The 25,135-nt window shown below is 47.1% G+C and overlaps 1 protein-coding gene across 1 annotated transcript in view; it reads right to left on the reverse strand.

The window, feature by feature from the left end:
• The window catches only part of SBK1 (SH3 domain binding kinase 1), a 547,139-nt gene extending 522,666 nt beyond the window's left edge, over window positions 1–24,473 (reverse strand). Inside the window, exons 1-2 of the mRNA XM_085628379.1 lie at window positions 23,427–24,473; window positions 21,381–21,829 (exon numbers count right to left, since the gene is read on the reverse strand). Coding sequence (XP_085484505.1) covers window positions 21,381–21,463 — 83 coding nt within the window. The 5' untranslated portion in view covers window positions 21,464–21,829; window positions 23,427–24,473. The remainder of the gene's footprint in view (window positions 1–21,380; window positions 21,830–23,426) is intronic.
• Window positions 24,474–25,135: the final 662 nt, after the last annotated feature.

Here is a 25,135-nt window from a genome sequence, read left to right on the forward strand (position 1 = left end):
GCGGCTGCACGAGTGTGCAGTCGCAGCGGTCTTTTCTCTCCTGCACTCCTGCTCACACTAGTATAGCGTGCAACATGCGATAGAGTGTTATGTTCACTTTTATGCAAGTCCTCGGGATTAGAGGTTCATGATTATGATTTCTTTACTGTTCCTACCCTTTTCCCTGTGATCACACCTTCACTGTCTCTTCTACTGGCAGACTATTAGTGATTGTTGGACTCTGTGGAGTATATCTATTTTTTATTCCAGGAATGACATTGTTTCTTTGCAATTGTATATAGGGTGTGATTGGTAGACGGACGATTGGGAGAGGTGTATTATCACACAGAAAATTCACACATTTGCAACATGGGCATTTGCCCCAGATTTTTTTTGTGCATTGCCGGTGATGTGCTACGCCCTCCGACAGTAACATTCTGCTTATTGTCCCACAGTTCCATGCAGGGCACTTGCCTTAGACAGAGCTCTCTGAGCTACACGCGGTGACTGGGTATCTCCTCACATTTGTGGAGACGTCCGATGGATGTGCCCAACAGTCTTTTCTACAGATCCCCACACCACGATCCCCCTTCTCCCCCGCTTTTTTCCAGTGATGATCCACTTATGATGACAGTCAGGCACTGGCTGTACTGACACCACACTGGACAATAGGCGCATCATGTCCACGCATTCATTATGTTTTGCACTCCAGGGCACTTGCCCAGGACTGGCACATCACTTATGAGCACGTCATCTTTAGCCTTGGCATGCCGCAGTCTCCCGGTGTACCTCAGCTAGTCTGACTCGCACCCACGCATTCGGCATTCACCCTTAGCCACGGCTTTAGCACTGCAGCAATCATGCGGTTACTTGCAGGTTTACCGTCATAACTAGGCTCATATTCTATGCGTGTCTGTGAATGGGAGGTCAATATAGCTTGCTGATTTTGAAGGCATATATACACACTTCGATTATGGTGAGATCATTGTTATTATTGTTACTATCTGATTGTTTCTGGATCACTGTGATACACTTGCATATGCATCATGCATTGATAACTGCAAATTAATACTCCCCTGGTGAAGTTCTCCTCTCTATAATGTGATTTAACCGTTCCAACATGTCTGCAATGATTTTTAACTGTGTCCTCTGTTTATGTTCACTATGTGTATATTTTCACTGGCTTGTTGCTTGGCACGTTTCACGTGAACAAGGTTTCGGATGAAATCGAAACACGTTATGAAATAAACACTTGGTGATACTTTCATGAAGACGGATCTTCTTTTCCTGAGAGCGCGCTGACTCTGTTGATTGTGTTTTTGAATATATATATATATATATATATATATATATATATATACACTTAAAATAAAAGTAAAATAATAATAAATATATAAATATATATATATATTACCTACTGGCGGTTGCCAGTAGTTAGTTATAGTTAGGACCTAGTTTTCATAGGAAAAGCGTTTTTTGATTTGCCAATATCTTTTTATTAAAAAAAGGGTTGGACCACTCAGTTTGGGTGTTGAAAGTTTTGGGGTGATTCGTCAAGCGGGGGACGAGAAAAAAGGGGGGTCCCAAAGTGCGTTTTCTCCATGTTAATTTCCATTGCAACTTTATTACAGGCTACAACCCGAACTACTGAACAGAATTACACCAAATTTGGCAAAAAGGTAGGTCTTGGTTTAGACTGTGCCCTTTTTGTTAAATGGTGTAAATCCGTTCAGTAGTTCCTTAAATATGCACGGGGGACACATGGCCCCCCGCTGCCCCGGGGACCGCCACCTCCCCAGGGCTTGTGCCTAAAGAAAAAAAATTGTGTGGGGGGGCCTCACAGACCCCCCCAAGCCCCGGGGACCACCACCTCCCCAGAGCTTTCTTGAATTATTTGCAGGGCCCCTCACGGCCCACCCCAAGCCCCGGGGACAACAACCTGCCCGGGGCTGTGCATATGATGGGAGGGGGTCATGCGGCCCCCATTCTAGAGCCCTTGATGGCCCTGGGGACCACCACCCCCCAGGGCCGGCTCCTGCAATGTCCCGGGCTGCCCACCAGGTACCACCAGTATGCGCCACAGAGCTGTGTTGCAGAGAGGTGGCCTCGGACCACTTCTCTGCAACGCAGCTCCGTGGCGCAAACTGGAGGAACCTGGTGGGCTAGTTGGCCCACAAGGACCCTCAGGATTCAAGGGGACTTAATCCCCCAAGTTACAACGCGCCAGAGGGCGCGTTTACACAGTGGTGCAGGGAGGCAGCGAGCCTGATATAACAAGTGTACAAACCGCCCCTTGGAGCGTTGTAAATTGGGGGATTAAGTCCCCTTCAATCCTGAGGGTCCCTGGGGGCCAACTAGCCCACTAATTACCTCCTGTAAGCGCCACAGAGCTGTGTTGCAGAGAGGTGGTCCGAGGCCACACCCCTTTCTACACCACTCTGCAAATGCAGCTTCTGGTGCACTGCTGGTGAAGTGATGAGGTCCTCTTGTGTCCTGAGGACCTCAGGACACAAGTGGACTTCATCCTCCGAGGAGCAGTGCGCCAGAGGCCACATTTGCAGCGTGGTGTAAAAAGGGGCGTGGCGTCGGAACACCTCTCTGCAACGCAGCTCTGTGGCGCTTACTGGAGGAACCTGGTGGGCTAGTTGGCCCCCAGGGACCCTCAGGATTCAAGGGGACTTAATAGGGACGTTGTAGTTGGAAATTAGCATTTAAGAAACCTTTGAAATTCACTGAAAAAACCATAGGTTTCAGGGACGTTATAGTTAGAAATTAGCATTAAAAAAAACTTTGAAATTCACTGAAAAAAACATAGGTTTCAGGCACGTTATAATTACAAATTAGCATTTAAAAAACCTTAGAAATTCACTGAAAAAACTACAGGTTTCAGGGACTTTTTAGTTAGTTGGACATTTCACTCATACAAAACCAGTGAAAAACAGTGAAAGTGATGACGTCACATATTACATCACTCATGACATGGTCAGTGACATCACTGATGACATCTCAAATGACAGGTGCCTGATGTTATATGAAATTTTATCGTTCAACTATATTATTTCAGTGATCTTTCTTCAAGGATCAACTCATAAAGAAGTATAAATTAAAATGGAAACACTAACATAATTTCTCACTCTTCTGCATTCCAAAAATTTCTTAAACTCAGAGCTGTGCCTAATTGAGATTGAATTCTGAAGCCAGCTAGATAATTAAACCCCTGACTTGCTGCACAAGTACATTACCTGCTGATTTAAAGATCCCTGCACAAATCTATTATTTGGGGCTCACTGGACAGGTGCACTGGCCGAAGAAGGAAAGCTCTCTGTAGAAGTTACACCATCTCACTAGAAAGTTTACATCATCTGCTGACCTTAGGCTTACTGCAGAACTACGATGCAAGTAGATTTGTAAATCACTACAGAAGCACATCAGCTGGGGATCACGGCACAAGTTCATCACCTGAAGTGTACATCTTGCTGCACAGGGTTCATTGCCCACAGATCTGAAGTTTATTGCACAAGTACAACACCTGTAGGTTTGGAGATCGCTATACAAGCATGCACTTGAGGATCACTGCAGAAGTGCAACTCCTGCAGGAGGAAGTCTCCCTGCAAAGGTTTCATCACTTACAGATCCGCAGCCAGCTGCACAGTACAACACCTGCAGATCTAAAGGTTGATGTCAAAGAACATCAGTTGAAGATCTGGGGCCCAGTACACAGGTGCACCACATGCAGTTCTTATACTCAGTGCACGTGTTGATCACACGCTGACCTTATACTCAGTAAAGAAGGGCATCCCAAACAGATCTTATACTCAGTACACGTCTCGATCACATGGTGACATCAGTACAGAAGTGCATCACATGCAGATCTGATACTCAGTGCACGTGTTGATCACACGCTGACCTTATACTCAGTAAAGAAGGGCAGCACATACAGATCTTATACTCAGTGCACGTGTTTATCACACGCTGACCTTATACTCAGTAAAGAAGGGCATCACATACAGATCTTATACTCAGTGCATGTGTTGATCACACGCTGACCTTATACTCAGTAAAGAAGGGCATCACATACAGATATTATACTCAGTGCACATGTTGATCACACACTGACCTTATACTCAGTAAAGAAGGGCATCACATGCAGATCTTATACTCAGTACACGTCTCGATCACATGGTGAGATCACTACAGAAGGACAACACATGCAAATCTTATACTCAGTACAGAAGTGCATCACATGCAGATCTGATACTCAGTACAGAAGGGCAACACTTGCAGATCTGATACTCAGTACAGAAGTGCATCACATGCAGATCTGATACTCAGTACAGAAGGGCAACACATGCAGATCTTATACTCAGTACAGAAGGGCAACACATGCAGATCTTATACTCAGTACAGAAGGGCATCACATGCAGATCTGATACTCAGTACAGAAGTGCATCACATGCAGATCTGATACTCAGTACGGAAGGACAACACATGCAGATCTGATACTCAGTACAGAAGGGCAACACATGCAGATCTTATACTCAGTACAGAAGGGCCTCACAAGCAGATCTGATACTCAGTACACGTCTCGATCACATGGTGACCTCAGTACAAAAGGGCCTCATATGCAGATCTGATACTCAGTACACGTCTTGATCACACGGTGACCTCAGTACAGAAGGGCCTCACAAGCAGATATGATACTCAGTGCGCAACTACATCACATGCAGATCTTATACTCAGTACAGAAGTACATCACATGCAGATCTGATATTTGATGCTCAAGTGCATAACATGCAGCTCTGATATTAAGTATAAAAACATGCAGCTTTCTGATTTCGAATTCACTGTACAAGTCCATAGTATGCAGCTCTTATAATCAGTATACATATACATCCCATGCCCATTGATATTCAATCCCCAACCACATCACATGCAGATCTGATACTCTGTCTACAAGTAAAGCAATTGTATACCTGACATTTAGTACACAGGTACATTACCTGCTGTTGTTTTAAGAGCATTGCATTAATGCACTGCCTGCCTCTTTATGTGGTGGTCACCTATAGATGTGCCACTGGGGTACTAAGTCTCACACAACAGATAGCTTGGAAACTACTAGTCCTGGTGTTAAAATCCTGTTTAAGCGAGACTGGTGTGTTCTAGAAGAGAAAAATAGCCAGGTTCGGTAGCTTGCAAAATTTTAGAACTTTGCATCTGATTGTAGCATTAAAAACATTCAACAACATTGGATACAGTGGGACCATACCTGACTACCTGTTAGGCTTCGGTGTCCTGTCATTGTATGTTTTGAGATACCTAGTACTACCTTGGGGTTAACAACCTGGGGTTAGGGCATGCCAACAGGTTCAAAGGAGTGGTGTAAAGGGGATCAGAACCAGTGTTTACTGCAAGCACACTATGCACTACAATATTGGATAAACAAAGATGAACAAAAAAGAAGAGGTTCACCTTTCTTTGGTCCTGATGAATGCCTGATTAATTATCACACATAGGAAGAAACATGTTGACCACACACTAGTGGATATACCTGAACAATTTATTCAGTTGTATATCCCACATCTCGTTTTTATCTATGTCGGATTGGCCAATTAATTACATTTGCTTTTTTGACACAATCTTGACATTTTTTAATCCACTTTCACTTATCACAAATCACACAATACCAGCTCTGCAGTAATTCTGGCATTGCAGCACACCAGGGTGGCATTCGGCCTCTCCTGGTGGGGCCCAATGATGAAGCATGTCACCAACTAGGTTGGTGAGTGAGGGCTTTCTAAAGAACCTAGTTGGATTCCACATACATGCTCTTCTTTCTAATAAGGCACACTCTTTCGTTGTTATGAATAAAGATGAACAAAGACACCTCACAGCCCAAGGCACAAGATCAGGATCCAGCTTGGGCTGGGGAGAGCTGGTTGATGTATTAATGCAGACCCTATAAGGATCAAGAGACACCCAGGTGTACCATTGGGACACTCTCCCATCAATCAGACCAAAGGCTGATGATTGGCTTGTGCTCCTGTCATGGCAGATGAAGCTTAGTGGGTGTTGCAGAGCTACAGGAGTCCCACGTCCCCAAGGGTGCAATTGTTGGTGAAATTCTTACCTGACAGCACCACCCCAACTCTGGTAGCCTATATGTACTTGGAATATTTTGGTTGTCGCTCACCCACAGATTCATTATGATTGACATCTGGAGGACTTTTGGGTGCTTTTGGGCGAAGTCTTCTGATCTCAGCTGGCTGACTGGGGAGGAGTCTCCTCACATGAAGCACTGCAAAGCAGCTGTTAGGACAGACCAGTAAGGGCCTCCAACATTCTTTACATGAGCTTTGCAGAATGAACTGCATGGTGATCCAAGCATCCAAGAAGTACCGTACAGGTCCATGTAGGACTTGTCTTTAACTTAAGTGAGTGAAACTTCAATGTTCGTTCTCCGTCAGTGGTACTTGGGCCGCCAATCACTACTTCTCAAGTTTAAGGTGCAGTTCAAAGTATGATCTCCAGCCAAGAGGCGGAGGGCATCTTTGCAGGCTTTGTCACTCACGAGCCAGATGTGGTTTCTGGAGTGTGAACGGATTGACTAGGTGTGAGGCCCCTTGTTGCCAGTGGCTGCTGGAAAGTCCACCGATTAGAGAGGTGGGGAAAAGATTTAATACATTTTTAAAAGTACATACATACACTTAAATACATAAAAGAAAAATAAATTTACTTACCATTTTCCAAAGACACCTCCACCTCGCTCAGTCCCCGTCTTCTCCTGACGTCACCGACGTCATGTCCAGCTGGGCCTAACCAATCCTGGCTTTGCATGAGAGCAGTGTCAACATTGGGGGGAGCGGCATCTCTAGCCGCTCCCGAGGACAGTAGAGGCATGTGAGGGCTCTCAAAATCGCTGTCTGAGACAGCCGGGTTGAGAGGAGTATAATCTGCATGTGAGGCTGGCCATCGCAAGACAGCCGGCCAAAGGGACCTGAGCATTTTAAACCAGTGCACAGTCAGGCAGCCCACCACTGCTGTCACTCAACAGGCCCAGCCACGTCCTGACACTCGGGTTGACGGACACATAAAATAGTAATGAATTAACTTTATTACCATTACCATTTAATTTTTCGTCTCTGTGGCAATTAAGTGGTGCCATGCTCCAAGCTCAACCGGAGGAGCCGCCCCTGCGGGCAGAGCAGGCCTGCCCTGTTTTTAACATGCTTTGTAGTTGCTGCAGATGTGTTTAGTTGGTCAGGTTTCCTTCAGGGGGAACAACCTTTACAACGCAACTTTTACAACGCACTACCATTACAACGAAACTGTTACAACGCAAATGCATTGACAACGCATGCCATTACAACGCAAGTCTTTACATCGACTTGCACTAGATGGCGTGCTAACATTAAAAATAGTGTAGTTTACTATCCAAACACCTTCCCTACTGTTACGTGGACTGGAGTTAGAATAGTAAATTACACTTTTTTAATGTTAGCACGCCATCTAGTGCAAGTCGATGTAAAGACTTGCGTTGTAAAGACTTGCGTTGTCACTGCATTTGCGTTGTAAAAATTTCGTTGTAACAGCATGCGTTGTAAAAGCATGCGTTGTAACATCATACATCCTTCCTTCAGGGAAGCTGCTCCGGAGGGATATGTTATAGATGTAATCAAGACTACAGATTCAGGGAGAAGATGTAGAGAAAGGGCTGACTCTATTGCCTCTGTGGGAGCCGTCCGCCACTTTATAAACACCCAGGCCAGGAACTCAAGGCACAGTAACACAGTGCTTAATTTGCGACAGCATGGGCGTGTACCAGCACTTACTTTTAGGAACAATAACTTAATTTTACATCATTAGACTTGACCCAGATCAAGAGATAGAAAGGTAGAAAATGGAAGAAGGAGGAGGGAGCGGAAGATAGCAAAACAGTAGCAATGGGAGAAAACAGGGTTGAAAAAGAAGCCGCAATACAGAAACAGTGATCGCTGGGCAAACGATGAAAGCACCATGTGCTTGAAGCTTTAATCAAGATTAAGCAGCCTTGGTATTTGGCAACCACAGCAACGAGCAACCAAGAAAGACTTGGAGCCCCTGCACTTATGATTTTTTTTCTATTAATCACTGCAGTCTAACACTCACAGGGATCTCACACACACTGGGCCCAATTTACAATGGTAAACTTTAGACCAAAAGTCTCACTTTAGACCAGAAGCCTCACTTTAGACCTTTAGTCTCACTTTAGACCTGACGTCTTAGGGAACAATTCACAAAGGTAAACTTAGACCTGAAGTTTGAATTTACCTTTGTGAATTGGGCCTTAGACTTCAGGTGTAGACTTAGACTTAAGTCTAAGTTGACCTTTGTGATTCGACCCACTGGTTGGAGGGGAAGGGGGCATGTTTTGGGGTTCACCAAGCACTACTCAAACCTGAGAAGCAGCCACTCTGCACCCATAAACAATATTGACTATAGTCATCATAAGAGAATAGTCTCTCAAGTACAAATATCAAATTGTCCATTTGGTGTGCCCCAGCCCAGCAGCAGCAAAGCTCTCTGCTGAGGAACAGTGGAGCTGGTGTAAGGCTACCCCCTCTCGTTGGGCGTCAGTGGACCTCTTGTAAGGCTGCCCCCTCCCGTTGGGCGTCAGTGGACCTCTTGTAAGGCTGCCCCCTCCCGTTGGGCGTCAGTGGACCTCTTGTAAGGCTGCCCCCTCCCGTTGGGCATCAGTGGACCTCTTGTAAGGCGGACCCCTCCCGTTGGGCGTCAGTGGACCTCTTGTAAGGCTGCCCCCTCCTGTTGGGCATCAGTGGACCTCTTGTAAGGCTGCCCCCTCCCGTTGGGCGTCAGTGGACCTCTTGTAAGGCTGCCCCCTCCCGTTGGGCGTCAGTGGACCTCTTGTAAGGCTGCCCCCTCCCGTTGGGTGTCATGTAAGGCTGCCCCCTCCTGTTGGGCGTCAGTGGACCTCTTGTAAGGCTGCCCCCTCCCGTTGGGCGTCAGTGGACCTCTTGTAAGGCTGACCCCTCCCGTTGGGCGCCAGTCGACCTCTTGTAAGGCTGCCCCCTCCCGTTGGGCGTCAGTCGACCTCTTGTAAGGCTGCCCCCTCCCGTTGGGTGTCAGTCGACCTCTTGTAAGGCTGACCCCTCCCGTTGGGCGCCAGTCGACCTCTTGTAAGGCTGCCCCCTCCCGTTGGGCGCCAGTCGACCTCTTGTAAGGCTGCCCCCTCCCGTTGGGCGTCAGTCGACCTCTTGTAAGGCTGCCCCCTCCCGTTGGGCGTCAGTCGACCTCTTGTAAGGCTGACCCCTCCCGTTGGGCGTCAGTCGACCTCTTGTAAGGCTGCCCCCTCCCGTTGGGCGTTAGTGGACCTCTTGTAAGGCTGCCCCCTCCTGTTGGGCGTCAGTGGACCTCTTGTAAGGCTGCCCCCTCCCGTTGGGCGTCAGTGGACACCTCTTGTAAGGCTGCCCCCTCCCCTTAGGCGTCAGTGGACCTCTTGTAAGGCTGCCCCCTCCCGTTGGGCGTCAGTGGACCTCTTGTAAAGCTGCCCCCTCCCGTTGGGCGTCAGTGGACCTCTTGTAAGGCTGCCCCCTTCCGTTGGGCATCAGTGGACCTCTTGTAAGGCTGCCCCCTTCCGTTGGGAATCAGTGGACCTCTTGTAAGGCTGTCCCTTCCCGTTGGGCGTCAGTGGACCTCTTTAAGACTGTCCCCTCCCATTGGGCATCAGTGGACCTCTTGTAAGGCTGCCCCCTTTTGTTGGGCATCAGTGGACCTCTTGTAAGGCTGACCCCTCCCGTTGGACGTCAGTCGACCTCTTGTAAGGCTGACCCCTCCCGTTGGGCGTTAGTGGACCTCTTGTAAGGCTGCCCCCTCCTGTTGGGCGTCAGTGGACCTCTTGTAAGGCTGCCCCCTCCCGTTGGGCGTCAGTGGACCTCTTGTAAGGCTGCCCCCTCCCCTTGGGCGTCAGTGGACCTCTTGTAAGGCTGCCCCCTCCCGTTGGGCGTCAGTGGACCTCTTGTAAGGCTGCCCCCTCCCGTTGGGCGTCAGTGGACCTCTTGTAAGGCTGCCCCCTTCCGTTGGGCATCAGTGGACCTCTTGTAAGGCTGCCCCCTTCCGTTGGGAATCAGTGGACCTCTTGTAAGGCTGTCCCTTCCCGTTGGGCGTCAGTGGACCTCTTTAAGACTGTCCCCTCCCATTGGGCATCAGTGGACCTCTTGTAAGGCTGCCCCCTTTTGTTGGGCATCAGTGGACCTCTTGTAAGGCTGCCCCCTCCCGTTGGGCGTCAGTGGACCTCTTGTAAGGCTGACCCCTCCCGTTGGGAATCACTGGACCTCTTGTAAGGCTGCCCCCTTTTGTTGGGCATCAGTGGACCTCTTGTAAGGCTGCCCCCTCCCGTTGGGCATCAGTGGACCTCTTGTAAGGCTGCCCCTCCCGTTGGGCATCAGTGGACCTCTTGTAAGGCTGACCCCTCCCGTTGGGCATCAGTGGACCTCTTGTAAGGCTGCCCCCTCCTGTTGGGCATCAGTGGACCTCTTGTAAGGCTGCCCCCTTCTGTTGGGCATCAGTGGACCTCTTGTAAGGCTGCCCCCTCCCGTTGGGCGTCACTGGACCTCTTGTGAGGCTGACCCCTCCCGTTGGGCATCAGTGGACCTCTTGTAAGGCTGCCCCCTCCCGTTGTGCATCAGTGGACCTCTTGTATGGCTGCCCCCTCCCGTTGGGCATCAGTGGACCTCTTGTAAGGCTGCCCCTCCCATTAGATATCACACAGAAATTCCAAATAAAAACATAGGAGAACTTTGGGGAAGGGGGAAATGATACCGTGGGCGCGTCTTGTTCGCACGGCTGTGGGTAGAGACGTCATGAACCCTCCACTTTAGCAGCTTTAGCGGGGTGTGGATGCCAATAGGTTGTTCTGTGTAACATGAAACATTAAAAAGGCTGTTTATGGCTCCTTTGAATGTAATCAGAGATGCCTTCGGGATGCTCACAAATACGACCTCATGCAGTTGAAGTAAGGGAGGGATGGGTGTGGAGAAAGAGGCATGGAGAGATTGGTGGAGAGAGGGTGGATGGATGATCGCAGAGTCGAATGAAAGGAGACAAGAACGGACAGAAGGATGGATTGTGAGATGAATGGAGAGAGATTCGATGGATGGAAGGAAAGGGGGTTGGAAGACTGGTGAGCAAGATGGGTAGAGGGAAGAATCTGTGATGGTTTGCAGAGAGAAGGCTGGATGGAGAGAAAAGATAGAGTAAAGGATCGAAAGAAAGACGTACGGTAAGATGAATTGATAGGTGAGTGGGTGGAAAGAAGGGAGGACTGACAGAAGAATGGATCGATGGAAAAAATGAAGGACGGTTGATGGATGACGAAAAAGTAAAAAGACGAAGGCTGAGAAAGGTAACATGATAAAAAGAAAGATGGAGAGAAGAATGGATGGATGTAAAACATATGGATGGATCGATTGATGGGATGATTGGATGGATAAAAGTACAGAAAAGATTAAAAAGGGAGGAAAGCAAGGTGGAAAATGAGAGAAAAAATGATATAGGGAAGAAATTACAAAAGACTGAAAGAAGGACGGAGAAAAGGAAGGAAGGAAATTTAAGGATTTTATAATTCCACCAGGGGGAGCAATCTCCTGCCTGCCTCACCCGCCCCCTCAGAGGTATGGACGTGGTACAAAGTGGGGGTATTTTTTTCTGCCTTCTCCCTCGGCTCTAGGCGTTCGCATCCCTATAAGGTGTTTCTCTCATGCGTTAGTGTCTTTTCATGAACTTGTCATGGGAGCTAAGAGCTTGTGTCTTTATGTTGTTTCTGAGAGCTCCAGCGTGGCCTGCCGGGTGTGGGTGGCTGGTGGGCGCGTGACAAGAGCCAGCTGTAACCCCCGCTGGTTTAGGGATGTGTCGCCTCTCCCATCAGTCGGTCTAAGCTAGGGCTGAATCATTTACGCATTCATTAATGCTTGTGCTGCAAGAACAAAGATCGGGCGGGGATTCGCTGAGCCATGGAGAGACGAATATTTATATGAGGGAGAGAGAGAGGGCGGAAAGGAGCAGGTCCCGGGGACCCCTTCAGTGACAGGCCTTGTGAAGACTGAGTGACATCCACCAGGCCTCTTCTCACTTGGTAATTCGTCATCAGAAGGTGCCCGTGTACTAATGCACCACTGCCACCGAGTTCATATTTCAAATGGTCAAATATGTTGATGAAAATATATGCTTTTAATTCCGCTTTAGCCATCATCTGACTTTAAACGTCTTTACTCACTCTTTTCTTCCATAACTCATCATTAAAAAAAATATTTAATATACCGTATGCATTAGTCAACAAAGGGTGCTATCAGACATATTTCATTAATTATTCTGTATTTCTTCCTTCGTGGGCGCCGCTTAATGTATGTTTATGGATACCGTGTGGCCACATGATCCTCCGTCTGCTGCATAACTTGCAGAATTCACAAAAAAAGCTGTTCCTAGTTCAAACAGACTAAAAAATTGATCCCTAGTAATGGACTACTCCACAATACTTCAACAAAAGATTTACAAGAAAGTGACGCATCTCTAGAGATGCGTCACTTTTCCTCCGCCACCCTGAGATGCGCCGTATCTACAATATGGCGCACCATGGCGCAAGGATTGACAGATGCGTCAGAAATTGTCACGCATCTGTTGGGGCAAAAGTCACGCATTGCTGGAGTCGTGTCACAAGCACGACGCAACTCCAGCAATGCATTTTGAGGCCTATTCCCACTACACTGCGTCACTCCTTACACCTGCTTTAAACAGGTGTAATGTTTTGACGCAGTGGCGTCCTAGATGTGATGCAGTGAAATCTTATAGATTTCATTGCGTCACTTTTATGAGGCTTTCCTCAGTGGGAACGCCCACCTTACATGCATTATACCTGACGCAGGTATAATGTGACGCAGGGCTTTACAACGTGCCGCATCTCCCTAGATGTGTCACGTTGTAAATTGGCCGCATTTTTTACGCCGCCGCCACGCCACGTTGACGCAATGGCGGCGCAAAAGCGGCGCAAGGAGCTTGTAAATCTGCCCCTCTGTTTGGCCTGTCACAGCCGTCCAACATTACAACCACTACTTTGGCCGATACTACCTTTTCAACGTAACTGACTTCTTTTGTTTTTTCTTTCTTTAAATGGCCAGTACTGAGGTACTGGTAGACATCCACTACCACTCTTGAGCCAGACGTCACAAACTGGCAGATCATACTAGCCTTTTTGCCAAAGAACCAACAACAAATTTGCCACAAATAGCCTTGATGAAGTCCGATTGGACGAAACACATGTTTTCTGATTTGGAAGTGATTGTCAATTCCGAAGGGACTGTTAATGGATTTATGGCAATCAAGAATTATTGAAAGTTTCCAAGATTCAATAAGAATTTGGGAGACAAATTAGTTTTGGTTACTCGTGGTCTTTTCACGAATGGGCTGTCTTATTTCATCTAATGCTTAACACCACAAGGTAGCAGAGAGCCAATTTGGTGAGCACCACCATGATAATTTGAGTGTATTTCTGTTTTTTAGAACGGACATCATACTTTCAGCCATTTAGTTGGGATGTGCAACCCGCCCGTCACCTGCTACCATTTTAATAGTTGAAAGCTAAACAATTATTTAATAAAAGCTCCATGTGTGGAGCCGCGTAGCACCAGACCCTTTGGAAAGATCAGCCAGTAAACTTGTAGTTATTCATCCTGCATTCAGGATCAACTTTTGCCGGGCCAGTATTAATAAGTATTAAAATACCTAAACAAAAAACTATTTCAAAAGAATATGCAACATAGACCACATAAATTTCCTTTTCTTGGTGCATAATTTAGTCAACGCTGTCTCATCATTTTGGCCTCCTTTGAAGCAAAGTAGAGGTCCTGACAAGGGCCCTCCTTGCCCTCTGATCTTTATGCGACCTCTGCCCCCATCCTGACCCTAATAGACATGCTAACCACACCTTCACCTTCAAAAGACGACTGCCCCATTCCAACGTCAATTAATTTCTCCTCCTTCTTGACCTTTAAACTGACTTCTAACCTTCTAACTGCCCGCGACTCAAGCTGTCATTTAAGCAGAGGCTGTGTCCACCTTGACATCAACGATTCCAGCCAACAAAATGGGACCTTCTAACTCAGGTTGGACAGAAGCAGCTTACCTTTTGTGTTTACATCCACAATGGGGTGACCACATGCTACCTGTTACCAGGACACCCCATTTCCAGTCCGGGCCTTACATTCAACTTAATGATGCATTCTGAGAGGTGTCTGTCTCAGTTTCAAATATTTGGATAAAAAAACCTGATTAGACTTGTGAAATAAAAGCCAACTACTGCAAGTGTCTGTAGAGAAATAGGGTTATATGGCCAGACCACAATAACACTGCTGTTGAGTCTCATCTGGAAAAATCTTCAATTTTTAAGATCCGGCTAATGCAGCTCGGTAATATAAAGGCATCACCTGGCAACCCGACTGGTCTGAGGGGAGAAACTCCTCTCTATGTACTGTGAGGTTGGAGCACTCTCTCGCAGATCTTATAAATAATGCAGTATGCTTATGGGTCTTTATCTTGAGTAAGCGAGGAGACATAATTTTATAGTTCTTAGAAAGCAATCAACTTGTTTCGTGTACAATCCCTTGGGCTTTTTCAAGGCAACGTATTACCACTTTATTAGCGAATGAAGGTAAAGAGTTTTGTCCTCTGATCTAGGTACTGTTTCTATCCACTGTGGTCTGGTTTCATCATAGTGTATCCATTAGGTTTGCCTGGGCATCGGTGGGCTTCGACTGAAGAAGTTGTTTGTCAGAATACTGTTAGCAGAAATATAGTCTGCCAAAAATATCTTGTCCTAAATATTGTTTACAAAAATAACACTCCATTACGTCTACATTTTCTGGTATTCCCTCCTGCTAGCTGCTATTATTCCAAAGAATACTGATGCCATGATCTTTATGTCAGATTATATTTTTTTGCGATATGCTAGTTCCATGCCGCTGAAGGCCTGACCTGTGACGACTACCCCGCTGCTCGTAATCACCGGGTTGCTGGTGAATCATTCAATTTCTCTATAGTCCAGTGTGCCTCTACCTCTATTAGTTCTACTCTTACCATTCAGGGCCGGGTAAGGTGCTCCGATGAGGGTCTCATTTTGAATGAGGTGTGGTCTACAGACGCAGTCGTCATTTGTGCAACCAAGAGGTGATCTGAGCTCTAGCATCCAATTGGTCAAAGAGTGAGTTCCAGAGAACACTGTGTCACCCACCTGTGACTCAGTTTCCTTATATCTGAGAATTGCTGATTAATTGAAGGATCAGAGTAAGCAATGGACCTGCACATGTATGTCCAGTTCAACATATTCTAAGTGGGCTGGTGAATTCTGACCCCTCTGCAAGCCCCTATTTACACATGGATTAGGAATTCGAACTACTGTAGGAACCTTGCAAATGTTCCTTTTTACATTTTGGTAAATCAAATCTGTTGGATTTTGCAAGGGAAAACGTTGGTGCAGAATACACTAATTCCACATGGAATTCCTCATTTTTTAGAGGCAAATTTGGAATCTTGAAAAATACTGCACTCACAATTTTTGGTGTTGACTGATTGCAGTAAAACAAAACCTCTGTCCATCAGTAATCAGGGCCTTTGTCTGTTTTTACTTCATCCCAAAGGAGACAGGTGAGAAAAAATTCAGTGATTTGCACAGGATCCCTAATTTTGGGTCAAGTATGTACGCCAGAATTAGGTTTCAGGTCGCTTTGCCCCACAATCAAATAAGTCAGCATCGAGATGTTTCGACTTTCTTTACGTCCATTGCCCTCAGTGGTCAAGTCAGCTCCTAGTGAGATCATCATAGCCCCAGCCAATGAATTCGCTATGTCTTGCCCTACCTCGTAAAGTGCAGCGACAGGGCCTTGGAGGGTACTCCACTGAGTTCCCAAGTCAATGATGACCATGGTTTTCAGTTGTTTTTTCAATTAGCCGCTGAAGGCTGGAGCCGGGCTGAAGCCAGGTACCTGGCTCTAGCTTGGCCCAAGGTCTTCTCGTGACCTCGAGTCAAAACAGGGCTGGGTCGAGCTGGGAGTGAGTGGCGTGAGTCAGAAAGGGCCAGAAGAAAGAGACTGAAGAGGGAGAAAAAGTGCAGGGGAAAGGACCATAGACAGTGGTTATAAAGAGGCAGCGCAGAGAAGGAGAGACAGATGACAGCCCGGTGAGGGATACCTGAGAAAGGAGAGGAAATTTGGGAGGGGGAGCGGTGAGAAACGGGAAAGGAGAAAAAGAGCAGGAGGAGGAAAGATGGGTGAGACTGCGATAGGCTCTTGTGAAAAAAAGGTAGGGGCTTGAGTAGAGTCAGTAGAGTGACATGTGGCTGACAGAGACTTCCTGCACTACCAGACTATCACTCTGCCCCCTCACCCATCCACTGCACCTCCTCCCAACCCTCCAAGCATGTTACAGAAGCCAATGATGTTGCTGGCTTAATTTGTGCTCAGACCTTTATTTCCGCTCTGGCTCCGTTCTCCCCTTAAATTTTCTGTATTACCACCTCTAAAACAAAGTGATAAAGAATTCAGTGCGTGTTACATCGAAGCAACCATAGCACAGAGACATGCATTAGGATTTATTTTAAATGTGATTCTATTATACAGGATAAAGTACCCCCCAATGCACGTTTTAAAGATTGCCAGTCACTGAGAAGCATCCTAATCATATACAGAAACGAGGTGTAGGGTCAAGTTTCATTATGGGGCAATAGTTTAGTTTCATATGTAAAGCACAAACAGATGCAAGGACATAAGTGAGCAGCAATACATACAAACAATACAAATACCTATATAATTACCACTAAAATGCAACATCCTTATGGTATCTACAAATGCATACATAGACATCGATAAACTACCCCAGCAATACATACAATATTATGCAGGAAGAAACAACACTGTGCATGGGATGCATCAGCCGTCGCCATCTTGTTTCAGCCTATGTACGTTCAAAGTCCTGCTTAACAAAGTCAACGAGTGAATGGGGCGAATGACCCTAGGCTGTTGATTCCACAAAGTGGCTCTTACCACCATGAGGCGCTTCCCGCCCAGCATCTTTGGCCACCACCCAGGGATGCGTTCTTGTAGATACAACGATGGTCAAAGCGACCATGCAAGTTTAGCGAATCGCCTTCTCTGGTGCTCAGGAGTCTGACCATGAAACACTTCCATATCACGCAGCCCAGCTCACATTCCTACTGATGTTTAGACACGAAGGGCCTGACTTAGATCTTGGCGGAGGGGAAAATGTCGTCACAAACGTGACGGATATCCCGTCCGCCGTATTACAATCTCCATAGGATATAATGGGATCATAATACGCTGGGCTAGTTATCCCCTCCGCCAAGATCTAAACCAGGCCATAGTAATTTATATGTCTGATGGCCAAAGATTACTTGAACGCCCTGATTTGAACCACATGTATCTTGCCCCACACGTTGCAGGACTCCATGGTGACTTGCAATCAGTGCTTTAAATGGAAATATAAAAGTGCAGGTACTGCCTATTTAGAGTACTCTCCCATTAAATGTAAGCAGCAGTGATGAGAAGTGCAGGCACTCTCTCTTTCAAATGAAAGAAGTGCAGGTACTCAGTACCGGACAGTACCTGCCCATTTATAGCACTGCTCGTCATATTCTTTCAACCAATGATAGCCCGATCACTGCTACATAAACTCTCTTTTGACCCTTGCTTTAGCTTATAATATGTAAAATACATGCAAAATCTATTGGCTTTGACAACAAGCACAGTTATGTTACCACTGAGCCCCAGCAAACATTTTATTACACAGGTGAAATCTTGCAAATTTTACATTATGCATATTCCACAATTTTTTGCCGCTTGCCAAACCAGTTAGTTAGGGGAATTTTTGCCATTGGAAGACTGGTTTGAACAGAAAATGCCCCACAGAAGCTCTAATGTCACAGCCAAAAGCCATTTTCTGCTCAAAGCAGTTTCCTGATTCTGTGATTATTGTACGCCATATATGCCCTCGTATTCAAATTTCATAAAAGATACTGTCAAATATATTTTTCAGAATCTGCACAATTGTGTGTCGTTTTCATGAGAATTGTGCTTATTTCGAAAGTAAAAATGTGCACAATTTCGCTCAAACTAGTTACAACTAAACTGTAATTACTTATTTCAGTAGAGTAGTGAAGTATGTATGTATGTTTCTTGCTACAGGTAAACACTTAGGCAAATTCTAGACGGCAGTAAACAAATTAGATGTTTCTTTTGTACATTTATTGCAATATGCATGTTCTATATACAGTAGAAATACTCCACCAGAAGCAATATGGACTCCTTGGTCATCCCTCAACTTCAAAAAAACACACTTTATAAAGGGGTCAAAAAGGGACAATTAGTTTAAGCACTGTTACACCTCCAATCCCTTCAGAATACTACAAAAAACTATCAGAAGGTGCAAAGTCCATTTGAGAAAGGAATAGTAAACCAATAACTGCTGTGAAAAAGTGCAAGGGATCCCCCGGGTGGTCGGGACAACACCCAACAGGAGTTAAGAGTCCATCAGCCCACCCTTACTGGCGGAGCATCGTCATCTGGAACTCTGGGGGATCACATTCTGAGCCCACAATCGCGGCCCAAAAGAGGCTCTGCTAAGTGCACAGGCCGGTGATTCCCGAAAGAAAATACTCCTGCCAGGGTTTGTACCCAAGACCTGGGGACTCACGTGATGTGCAGTGCTCCGGTGTAAATGTGAGATTAAAAATGAATACTTGGGCAAAAAATATATTTATTGAAAATTAACCAAGTTTCATATCTAAAAAGCCTATAGTCTTTAACAAAATAGACTAATTCCTGGCTCAATTATGGTGTGGTCAGATCCCTCAACTTCCTCATACACACACGCCCAAAAAACATCAACTACAGCACAATTTATAATAATGCTGCAGAGAGACCCATAGACACCAGCAGAGCACATTCACAGCATGTGGAAGATAGCAATATCCCATACCATCTTTGATAAGGAAGTAAAGCGGCACTAAAAACATGCAACTAGAACCACGAGGCAGGTATCCCAGCATGTAAAGCCAAAGGTGGAAGGTGTACTCCTTGTGTCCGGACACATTAAATCAAATAGTCCAAACAGTATAAGATCTCTCTTCTTTTAATTCTTGAGATTTTTTCACGATCATTCAGACACGAACAAAGTACAGCCAACGCGTTTCGTTCCGTACAGGAACTTCATCAGGGCTCTTTCAAAAAGAGTAGAATATAGATATGGTAAGATACTCCTAGGGCAGTGTGTGCTCCTGTGTGGCTCGTTACGTCGCAGACAGAATTAAAAGGGAATATGAAAATTATTTCATTCCTTGTGTTTAGTCATCCCATGTATAAATTAATACAATTGGACCCTCATGCGGATTCAATGATGGGACGCATTCGGAATAGTGGGATTCCTTGTCTCCAGCATTCCGAACAAGCAGGGTAGCTGTCGAGTATCCCAGCATGCAACAATAATAGGGCACCTCAACACACTTGTCGGATCAGTGCAACAGACAAGCAGGTTTGCAACTGCGCTCAAGCACATAGTGCAAAACCGAAAACAACCAAGGCAGGAAAAGACTGCAACGTCTAATGCCACACATGGAATACTCTCTCTTCTATGGATCATGAAAGCTGCAGTTGCATTATATAGCGCTTACTTCCCCTGACGAGCTGTCAAAGCGCTTTTCGGCTAATGTTTGCATTTAAAAAATATTCAGGTTTGGCGAGGCGGCCACCTGGACACTGCAAGCTGAAATAAGAAGGTGGTGTGTTTTTTGTGGTCTGGCTTGTAAGCGCAGCTGTTGCCAGAGAATAATGTGATCGTCACCAGGGGAGTCATTTCGGCCCCACCCACATGTTAAAAGCCAGGAGTACATGTTTTGATTGGGCAGAAGTTGTGTGCTTCCAATAAAAGCGCTCGCTATCCACCCAGCTGTGATAAATGTGTTTATTTATCCACATGCCTGAGCTTGAATGTACACACACATGCCACTGTCATGCTATGAAAGTGTCTTGGACATCTAGGTAATTTATGGCGTTTTTCTCTAGCAGCAGCAAAAATGGGAGGAAAAGCAGTCGTTAAAGTACATGGATTTTTAGGTCTGGCTTGGTATTGTCGTAAACCAGACCTATTGGCATTGCCGATGCTTATTTCTGTTGGTATCACAGAGCTTCTGTCGAGCCTTCGTTTGCATCGGGTCATGTGTGCAGGCACACACTTCCTCAGCCAGGAGGCAGAGGCCGTGGAAAGCACTGCAGAAGTCACCGGCCTAGAGAGTGCGGACCCATGTACAGCACAAACAGCACTGAACCGTGCACAGCAGGGACTGAATGTAAACTCAAATATTCAAGTGGTGGAAACAGATCCTAAACGACGCACACTATGAACAGCACAAACTCCACGGCACAGCACCCACGTGCAGCACTGTTTGCACCGGGAGCAGCGCTCATCAAGGTGACAGTGACCCCAAAACGACCCTGTGCGGCATTAAGCACAGGGCACAGGGCTCCGTAGTGCAGTGATCACACATAAAAAAGCCTATCCAACTTGGACCCACTGAAATCGAAAAAGACCAATAAACCCACTGCTTTCTTTTTGCCATATAAGGATATTTCTTTGTATATCAGGAATTATTTCTGAAGCTATTCATTATCATTTTCACCGAGCTTGTTGTTTCGTTGGATTATGGAATATGTATTAACTTTTGCACCCTTTCCTATGAAAAAATAGAAAGGACATTGAAAAACGCTGTGTACGGTAGTGACAACACTATACAGGCAGGGCCTCTGGAATTATGCGGCAGGGTTGACTATGTTATAGGGGGGAAAAGTCAAATTAAGTGGCATAATGTGGCACATTTTGAGAAAATATAAGGTAACTTCATTATCTTGTTTTTACTCATGTTAACAATGTATGGGCAAATGTTTTCTCCTCATCAGTACCAGATTTACACCCAAATACGTCAATAAGGTACTAAAAGGGATCAGCCAATCTCTGACAGGCCTTCCAAAACAACACGTGCTGCAGCGTTTTTAGTAACTCTTGATCCATTTGAGCTACAAACAATTTTGTTTTGTTAAAATCTTCAGATTACGCAACAGATGATTGATGATGCGGCAAATGCGGAAATCAATAATTATGTAAACATAAATGGTGCAGAAGCAGAATCACATCATTCTAGTGGCCGTCTATATAAGGTAGGCCCCGGCACTGCACTAACTACACTGCACCACAACTACTGTATGTGGCACAGAAATGCAGCTATAGGTTCTTTTACTACTAACTAGGGGCTCCAACTCGCCCCACCCGCCGGTGAACGTCCCACTGACACTCACCTGTTGGCCCTCAGGGGCTCCATCTCCTCTCGTGGGAAGCAGACGAAGCAGAACGTGTCCATCACCTCAGTCCCACGATGCATTGGGGCGGTGCCTGTCTGTCAGTCATGAAACCCCATGAGCTGTCGCTGGACTCATACCCCTTCCTCTGCCCGGGTCAGGGGTTCCCGCCATCTTGCCAGCTGCTGTGAGGGCCCATGAGGCCTCATGGCCTACCCTCTGTTGACCCCAGGATGGACTTCCGGGTCTTGATGGTGACTCCTCCAAACAAAGGCAGTGATTTAAAGTTGATTGTGGACCACGTGCGGAGATGAGAATCCTTCAGAACCGATGCCTGGGAACCTGGAGCAATCACGGAAGTGAATTCCCTCACCCTAGACTTCCGGTTCAATTCTGAGCCTTCTTGTGTGTCAAAGAAAACTTCACTTCTTTCTGTGTTTGGGATGAGGCTGCAAAATAAAATAACAATGAGTTTCGGTGACCACAAAAGCTACCCTTAAAAGCTTCCGTTTGTGCACTCTGTTCAAATGGTCACTGATATTTTCAGACAGCCTACTGGTCATCCCAGGTCACTGAGACAGAATGCCTGGCACCAGCTGGAACTTGCTAGTCTTTCTGCCAGTAAGTGGCTTTTGTGGCCTCGGACAGGTCCTCTGAGGCGACCAATGAAGGTCAATCAATACTCCTGGGGCCAAGTGCGAAGGTGACTTCTCGGGTACGTCCTCTGGTCCGTATCACCTCATTTACAGCTTTCTGCAGCTGATATTGGGATAGTTCCTGCAAATCCTAAATTGTGCGAGCTCCTGTCAGTGCCACCTCCTCTCAGGAAGCTCTTCCACCTCCACATCCCAGAAGCTAGTCATGTCTGGGTCTTCAGTCAGCACCCAACACATCTGGCTCTTTAGGCAGCACCCAACTCCTCAGCTCTCAGTCAGCACACAACATCTCCAGTTCTTCGGTCAGTACTCAACACATCTGGCTCTTGAGGCTGCACCCAACTCCTCAGCTCTTCAGTCAGCACAAAGCATCTCCAGTTCTTCAGTCAGCACCCAACATCTCCAGTTCTTCAGTCAGCACCCAACATTTCCAGTTCTTCGGTCAATACTCAACACATCTGGCTCTTTAGGCAGCACCCAACTCCTCAGCTCTCAGTCAGCACACAACATCTCCAGTTCTTCAGTCAGCACCCAACATCTCCAGTTCTTCAGTCAGCACCCAACATCTCCAGTTCTTCGGTCAGCACCCAACATCTCCAGTTCTTCAGTCAGCACCCAACATCTCCAGTTCTTCAGTCAGCACCCAACATCTCCAGTTCTTCAGTCAATACCCAATACCTCTGGCTCTTCAGTCAGCACACAACACCTCAAGCACTTCAGTCAACATCTAAAATCTCTGGCTCTTCAGTCAGCACCCAACATCTACATCTCTTGTAGTAAATACCCAACACATGCTGCACTTAATTCAGCAACCAATGTCTCCGGCTCTTAAGCTAGCACCCAACACCCCTGAGCATTCTCAGTCAAAACCCAACACCAACAGCACTTCTAGTCAATACACACTTTTCTAGCTCTTGTGAGGACACCCAACATCTCTGTCTCTTCCAGTGAGTGCCAAACGCATCTCTTTTTCTCTCTTTAGTCAGCACCCAACACCTACAGATCTTCAATCAGCACCCAACTCCTCAGTTCTTCAGTCAGCACCCAACTCTTCCAGTTCTTCAATCAGTATTCAACTTCTCTAGGTTCTTCAGTCAGCACCCAAGTCTTCCTACACTTAAGTCAGCACCCAACTCCTCAGCTCTCCAGTCAGCGCCCAACTCCTTGGCTCTTGAGTCAGCAACCAACTCCTCGGCTCTTCAGTCCGCACACAACTCCTCCAGCACTTCATTCAGCACTCAACTCTTCCGGTGCTTCAATCAGCACCCAACTCCTCTGAAATTCATTCAGCACCCAACTCCTCTGGCTCTTCAGTCAGCACCCAAGTCTTCCTACTCTTCTGTCAGCACCCAACTTCTCAGCGCTTCAGTCAGCACCCAAGTCTTCTTACTCTTCAGTCAGCACCCAGCTCCTCTGCTCTTCAGTCAGCACCCAAGTCTTCTTACTCTTCAGTCAGCACCCAACTCCTCGGCTCTCCAGTCAGCACCCAACTCCTCTGCTCTTCAGTCAGCACCCAACTCCTCAGCTCTTCAGTCAGCACACAACTCTTCAGCTCTACAGTCAGCACCCAACTCCTCTGCTCTTCAGTCAGCACCCAACTCCTTGGCTCTTCAGTCAGCACCCAACTCCTCGGCTCTTCAGCCAGCACCCAACTCTTTCCGCGCTTCAATTAATATCCACCTTCTCCTACTCTTGAGTCATCACTCAACGCTTTCTGCTCTTCAGTCAGCACCCAAATCCTCGGCTCTTCAGTCAGCACCCAGCTCCTCTGCTCTTCAGTCAGCACCCAAGTCTTCTTACTCTTCAGTCAGCACCCAGCTCCTCTGCTCTTCAGTCAGCACCCAAGTCTTCTTACTCTTCAGTCAGCACCCAGCTCCTCTGCTCTTCAGTCAGCACCCAAGTCTTCTTACTCTTCAGTCAGCACCCAGCTCCTCTGCTCTTCAGTCAGCACCCAAGTCTTCTTACTCTTCGGTCAGCACCCAGCTCCTCTGCTCTTCAGTCAGCACCCAAGTCTTCTTACTCTTCAGTCAGCACCCAGCTCCTCTGCTCTTCAGTCAGCACCCAACTCTTCCGGTGCTTCAATCAGAATCCAACTTCTTCGGTTCTTCAGTCAGCACCCAACTTATCCTACTCTTGAGTCAGCCCCCAACGTTTCGGGCTCTTCAATCAGCACCCAACTCCTCAGCTGTTCAGTCAGCACCCCAGCACATCTGGCTCTTCCTGTCAGTTTTCAGTCACTTCAAGTGCCTGCCTTCACTTTCCTAACATTGTTTGGAGTCTGGACACCCTGGCATTGCCTTCTTCTCTAGTGCCCAGGGGCACAGGTTGTCCCTCTCTACGGCTCTCCTGCGGCCTCAGCAGTGGCAGGTGGTGGGCACCAGGGTGTGCCAGAGCCGCTCCTCCAGCACATGGCTCAGGGTGCGTCTCTACTGGCAGATGGCAGTGCACTTGGCACCGGGCGAGCCCGCGGAAGCGCCCTGGCACCCAGGAGCACACACATCACGAGCAGCCGGCTTGTTCTGTCAGATAGACCAGTGCGCGGGGTATTAATAGCCGCTGAATCTCGCGCAGCATCTGGGAGGTTAACCCTTGCGCTGCCGGACTAGCCCGCTCCTTGGGAGGCCCGGACTGGCAGGCAGCCCATGTCTTCCGCGAGACTCTCCGTGCAGCTGGGCTGGCTGGGCATCAAAGGGGGCGCACGTGGGCAGCAGCCCTGGTCTCAGGAGTGCAAGGGCATTAGCCAGTTCTGAACCAGGGCTCGGCGCAGGGGAGTGCAGCTGTAAAGTCTAAGCAACGGCGGGCAGTACAGGTGGCGGGGTCACCGGGAGACATGTGTGATGACCTTGTGAAGGCGTGGGTGTGCGCCCTTGCGGAACTGCGTGTGAAGAGTGAGCACGGGCAGAGAGGACGAGGCTCGCTACATGCGGAGCGCTTCATATCTGTGATGCGCCGGTGCAGATATCGAGGGTCGCTGAGAACGGGGACATGACGGACATCCGTGAAGCACAACTGAAGTGCCCCTCAGTGATGCGCATGGGCTCGGCAGCAGGTGACATCAGTGAAGCACATGTGGGCGTGGAGGGTCCTTGCATGTGAAAA

This window comes from Triturus cristatus, chromosome 10 (genome assembly GCF_964204655.1).
Source record: "Triturus cristatus chromosome 10, aTriCri1.1, whole genome shotgun sequence".
Taxonomy (NCBI): Eukaryota; Metazoa; Chordata; class Amphibia; order Caudata; family Salamandridae; genus Triturus; species Triturus cristatus.